A 6,478-nucleotide genomic window follows, 5' to 3' on the forward strand; every position below is an offset into this window, starting at 1 on the left:
GAAGGAATTCCTGTCCTGACTCCACCTCTGGCTCCTGTCCACTGGCCTCTCCTCCTAGGCGGATTCCTAGTCCTTAGGTTAAGGGGGCTAGGAGGTCATGAAGATTTGGTATTGATCCAGTCCATTAGTAGTAAAGTAAACAGAACGCACATTAAGAATGGAACGGGCTTTTTCTTCAGACGTGTCTCTCTTGACCAGAAGGAATCTCAGTGGGAACGCAAGGGAACATACCCCATCCGAGTGGGCCTGGTCAGGGGAACATACCCCACCCAAGTGGGCCTGGTCAGGGGAACATACCCCACCCGAGTGGGCCTGGTCAGGGGAACATACCCCACCCGAGTGGGCCTGGTCAGGGGAACATACCCCACCCGAGTGGGCCTGGTCAGGGGAACATACCCCACCCGAGTGGGCCTGGTCAACTGAGTGGGTCTGGTCACTCGTCAGGCTCAGACCAGAGAGACCAGAGGGGAGACCCAAGAGACACGCTGACTGGATGTCATCCAAGACGAGAACTAGAAAAGGATGAACAGATGGAGGGAGGACAATAAGAGAGAAAGAGTGAGAGACACAGCGTGACCATGACAGATGAAACCCCAGAGAGAGAGAGAGAGAGAGACAGAGAGAGAGAGAGAGACAGAGAGTGAGCCGCACTCCTAACACTACAAAGCCCTACAGTGCCAAGCGTTGTATAAACATTAGAGTCTTGTCGGTCCTGAAGCTCTGCCCACAAATACCAGGGCTTCAATCTGGACCTACCAAATACCAGGGCTACAATCTGGACCTACCAAATACCAGGGCTTCAATCTGGACCTACCAAATACCAGGGCTTCAATCTGGACCTACCAAATACCAGGGCTTCAATCTGGACCTACCAAATACCAGGGCTTCAATCTGGACCTACCAAATACCAGGGCTTCAATCTGGACCTACCAAATACCAGGGCTTCAATCTGGACCTACCAAATCATCTCAAACACCAGTCAATCTGTCTCTCATCTCAAAGCAAAAAGAAAATTCAAATATTAATATCAAATATCAGAATGAAACCGCCAAATGACAAAGTAAACTCAAATTCTATTTGAGTGTAAACAGACAGCACACAGTGGCAGTATATAAGCAATGTATATATCAGTATATAAGGAATGTATATATCAGTATATAAGGAATGTACAGTATATACTGTATCAGTATATAAGGAATGTATATATCAGTATATAAGGAATTTATATATCAGTATATAAGGAATGTATATATCAGTATATAAGGAAGAACTGCATGGCATCCACTCTGGTACGCCCAACCTAATATCAGCTAGGGATATGCTCCTAAATCTCTGTTATATGGCTGGTTAATACTCAATATAAACATAGACCTCTGGAATGCACCCTTAAATATAAACAATAACTAGGGCAATCAGAGAAAAGCCCCCTAAATGACTTCCAGCTCTGGCATCACAAGGGCCCCCTTAGGGCTACGGGAAGGTACACACTCACACAGGTACACATACACACACGCACACACGCACATACGCACACACACACCCACACACGTACGCACACACACGCATGTACGCACACACGCACACCAATTTTTTACAGACTGAGAGAGGAACTGTGCGGGCCTGTTCTCCCCTAAAGCACCTGTTGACTCACATAGGGGTCAAACAGTCACATAGGGGTCAAACGGTCACATCAGTTGCTGCTCCCATGCTTCCTCCCAAACCCTCTAAGCTCAGTTCTCATACAAGATTCTCAACGCGACCAAACTGTTTTAAAATGTTGCAGAGGAAAATTGCAGCGGTCTGAATTACCCCGTCGCAGGTCGGCTGAAGCCAGCTGATTGAGTCTCAAGAGATTCGGCTTGTCCAATTGCAAGCAACAAGTTTTAGAACGTACCATAGTGTCAGGGCCATTGTTACGATTTTCTAACCAATCAGCGACTGAACAATTAGTGCCCGTGTGCTGGCGCGAGCGTGTGTCAGGATCTCAGGGTTCAGGCCAGGGCTAGTAGGCTACCGGTTAGTTAGGAACCAGTAACGGCTAGTTCACGTTAACGAGAGGCTACTGTACATTGATTTTAGAACAGAAAAGGCAGACGATCGCGGAATAGACTGAACAAATGCGGACTAAATATAATATTAACGGGTTGCTGGATAAGGAAATAGTTTGAGTGACAAGAGCCGTTGTTATGGAAACGGTAAACGGTGTCCGCTCGTTGCTTTGGTGTGAATAGTTCCGTTTCAGAATGTTGCAAAGCACAGTTTTGGGTTACTGTTGCAGGTGGTTGCAAGTTGCAACCAGTCTCGTTGCCAATCTTGTATGTGAACTGGGCTTTAAACCCCAACCCAGCTTCCAATGAGTCACGATGTTGGCTGAAGAAGCTGTGTTATACTATACTCTGTTCTGTGGATTTATCTGTTCCTGCACGCTGGTACACACACACACACACACACACACACACACACACACACACACACACACACACACACACACACACACACACACACACACAAACACACATAGAATTCCACAGACACAGCTGTGATCCGGTGGTCTGGGTGTGTCTAGGAGGGGGATGAGAGTGGTACCTCTGCCGTGCCGGTCAGAGACAGAACCACAAGGTGCCGAAGCTCCATCGGAAAAACAACATCCCTCTACCTCCCTTCCACCAACGCTCTATCAACACCCTCTACCTCCCTTCCTCCTACGCTCTATCAACCTCCTCTACCTCCCTTCCTCCTATGCTCTATCAACATCTCATCTGCCTTGTTCTCTCGCCATCAAAACAACATCGGCGTTCGCCATGTTTGCGCACGCACACATGCACACACACACATACACACACACACACACACACACACACACACACACACACACATATACACACGCACCTTGTTGGGTTTGGGGTCATCGGTCCAGCAGGCGCTTCTGAAGCTGGGGTAGACGTCTGACCAGCCTGTCTCCGTACAGTTCCTCCTGATGGTCCCTGGGAGAGAGGACAGGCCGTCACACCCCGGTGCGTGTGCGTGTGTGTGTGTGTGTGTGTGTGTGTGTGTGTGTGTGTGTGTGTATGAGAGTAGTGTACCTCACAGCCATTAACTTCCATTAACTGAACAATAACATGATGTGTGGAACATGAATCATTCCTGGCAGTCGGGTCAGAACCGTCAGAACCGGCGGAACCAAGGTTGAGGGGAAACAGACACTCCCTCAGAGAGAGAACTCAGAACATCCGCTGGTCCAGAATATCTCAGAACTCAGAACAGTGGCTGGTCCAGAACATCTCAGAACTCAGAACATCTGCTGGTCCAGAACATCTCAGAACTCAGAACATCCGCTGGTCCAGAATATCTCAGAACTCAGAACATTGGCTGGTCCAGAACATCTCAGAACTCAGAACATCTGCTGGTCCAGAACATCTCAGAACTCAGAACATCCGCTGGTCCAGAATATCTCAGAACTCAGAACATTGGCTGGTCCAGAACATCTCAGAACTCAGAACATCTGCTGGTCCAGAACATCTCAGAACTCAGAACATCTGCTGGTCCAGAACATCTCAGAACTCAGAACAGTGGCTGGTCCAGAAGAACCCAGCTGCTGCTGTATAGAGAATTCCATTCCAGTGGCGCTCTAAGGGGGGGGGGAGTTAGAATGATTCCAGGGGCCCCGCACTGACAGGGGCCCCCAAAAATATTTCAACATTAGGTAAAAATTCTCTAAATTATTAACATCATAAATTGATATAATCTTCAGTATAATAACAAATTAATAATACTAAGAGTTCTAGCAATGACGGCTAATAGAGGCGCGCACGGCGCAGTGCAGAGCTCACTTCACAGAAAAAAGTGTTTAGCTACATTTTGCTCCTTCTTAAACCAACATTAATCAATGCAGGCAACCCTTTAGCAAGCTATTTATATTAAATCAGTTGTTGTCCCTGCCCCTGCCTGTCAGGCCAAACAACAGATGTGGCAGCAGCCCTCTCTCACCCCCCCCTACTCCCTGATGAAGCAGCCCTACTCCCAACTGAAGGTGAGGCGTGTTGACATTATTGTCAAAAGTTAATTTAAGTCAACAAAATGTTAGGAACAAACATTTTGGTTATGATGTCTATTACAAATTGTATTATAGTAGCATATATGATCATATGTCATGTACACTACAGTGCCAGGGCCCTCTTCAAGTGCAACTGTTTTGGCAGTGAGCAGTGAAGTAGAGGAGATAGGCAGTGCTGGCAGTACAGATGACGAGGATGGAGCAATAAAATATTTTTTTTAAAGATGGCTTTTAGCGTGTTTCTTAGAGGGTATCAAGTCTTGCATCAATAGTGAATTCCATTACTGTATGCAGAAATATAAGCAGTGTTTCAACTTCCTGGCAAAAAGTGCATGTGTGCTTCATAGGGGCCTCTGGTGATATCTTTTCATGAGGTCCAGAATTCCTGGGAGCGCCCCTGTTCCACTCACTCACAGAGCAGAAGAACTCTACACAGGATACAGGACTGGGGGCGAGGGAGAGACCAGGCATGTTTACCCCATTGTCCTTCTGTCACAAGTTAAAAATCCAAAGTCATACAAGTAACATCCAACCTCAAAATAAAAACCACATCAGAACCCGAGAACCAAAGAGTTCTCCCTCACTGAACAGAGGACCCACTGCACCCCCCAGATGCGCACAAACCCCTCTATGTTCCCCCTCAGTTTGTAAAAGGCAACCTCCCCCCTGAGTCTAGGAGAGAGAGAGAGAGAGAGAGAGAGAGGGAGAGAGAGAGAGGGAGGGGGAGAGAGAGAGGGGGAGGGAGAGAGAGAGAGAGAGAGGGAGAGAGAGAGAGAGAGAGGGAGGGAGAGAGAGAGAGAGGGAGAGAGAGAGAGAAGAGGGAGAGAGAGAGGGAGGGAGAGAGAGAGAGAGGGAGAGAGGGAGAGGGAGAGAGAGAGAAAGAGAGAGAGAGGGAGAGAGAAAGAGAGAGAAAGAGAGAGAGAGGGAGAGAGAGAGAGGGAGAGCGAGAGAGAGAGAGAGAGAGAGGGAGAGAGAAAGAGAGAGAGAAACGGAGAGAGAGGAGGTCAGTGGTGGTGGGGGAGGAAGGGGAGGAGGAGGAGGGGGAGGGTTACCGTTTTGTCCAAACAGGTGTAGGAGAGCTGGGGGGCAGGACAGCGTCACAACCTTTCCCACCGTGGCCTGGTTCCAACACGATATGTTATACCACTCTCCTGGACAGCCTAGACACACACACACACACACCGTAAGAAAGCAAATACAGTCCACAGGTTGTTATCTGTGTGTAGACATAAGACCCTGTCCTGTATCAAAGCGCGCATAAAACATCTCTAGCAGAGTCACAAGCCACGTGGACAGCACTCTTCCAGTTCCATGTGCAGCGTGTGTGTGTGTGTCTGTGTGTGTGTGTGTGTGTGTGTGTGTGTGTGTGTGCGTGTGTGTGTGTTTGTGTGTTGTCATTTTATGTGTTTTTGGTCGGAAGTCCTGAGAGATCTCAGAGAATGTACTGTAGCCAGGAGACATGATAGTTCAGATAAACAGTAATGGGACCAGCCTGTAGTGCGTTGTAGCTGATTAAAATCATTTTAAAAATCAACTCTACAGTCAATGGGTTACCAGCGTAGAGCGGCAAGCCCTGGAGTGATGTGGTGTGTGTGTGCACGTTTGTGTGTGTGTTTGTTTGTTTACCAGTGGTCTCAGGCGGTTGTTGCTTCAGCTGATCGTGACACTCTAGCTCCGCCCTCTGCAGTTCCTGCTGTATGTGGCACGTTAGATGCCTCCCATTGGCCTGAAGAGACAGGAAGGTGAAACATGTAATTTCTCTTTGACCTGGTTAGACAGGAAACAGAATAAGTTTCCATTGGCCTGAATAGACAGGAAGTGATTTCAACACGGCTTTGCATCTCCGTCTATGCTGGTGACCCAAACAACCTGTTCAGAGACCATGTTTGTGTTCTGGGGCTTTCCAGCCCAAATTTGAGACCATGTTTGTGTTCTGGGGCTTTCCAGCCCAAATGTGAGACCATGTTTGTGTTCTGGGGCTTTCCTGCCCAAATTTGAGACCATGTTTGTGTTCTGGGTCTTTCCAGCCCAAGAGTGAGACCATGTTTGTGTTCTGGGGCTTTCCAGTCCAAGTTTGAGACCATGTTTGTGTTCTGGGTCTTTCCAGCCCAAGTTTGAGACCATGTTTGTGTTCTGGGGCTTTCCAGTCCAAGTTTGAGACTAGTCTATCACACTCCACAGAGCACAAGTCCAACAACACCTCCATCGTTACGTTTGTCAGACCTCAGTATTTTGGTTGTCCAGAATGGGGGTTTGAGGGAGATAATTTCATTCATTCATAACTCTCTCTCGTGTGCGTGTGTGTGTGTGCGTAAGTGTATGTGTAAATAATATTATAACATTAACATTAGTGACATTTATATAAAATATGTAGCGTGAAAAAAAGATAGCTGCAGCCTGAGGGCCATAGGTACCTCAAGGGGC

General features: G+C 47.7%; 1 protein-coding gene across 1 annotated transcript in view; it reads right to left on the bottom strand.

Moving 5' to 3' along the window:
* The window catches only part of LOC311313442 (vasoactive intestinal polypeptide receptor 2-like), a gene marked incomplete at both ends in the record, with an annotated part of 11,592 nt that extends 5,332 nt beyond the window's left edge, over positions 1-6,260 (bottom strand). The window contains 3 exons of the mRNA XM_084443568.1: positions 2,890-2,984; positions 5,107-5,214; positions 6,227-6,260. Coding sequence (XP_084299694.1) covers positions 2,890-2,984; positions 5,107-5,214; positions 6,227-6,260 — 237 coding nt within the window. The remainder of the gene's footprint in view (positions 1-2,889; positions 2,985-5,106; positions 5,215-6,226) is intronic.
* Positions 6,261-6,478: the final 218 nt, after the last annotated feature.

The sequence above is a fragment of the Borostomias antarcticus genome, assembly GCF_949987555.1.
Source record: "Borostomias antarcticus genome assembly, chromosome: 9".
Classification (NCBI taxonomy): Eukaryota; Metazoa; Chordata; class Actinopteri; order Stomiiformes; family Stomiidae; genus Borostomias; species Borostomias antarcticus.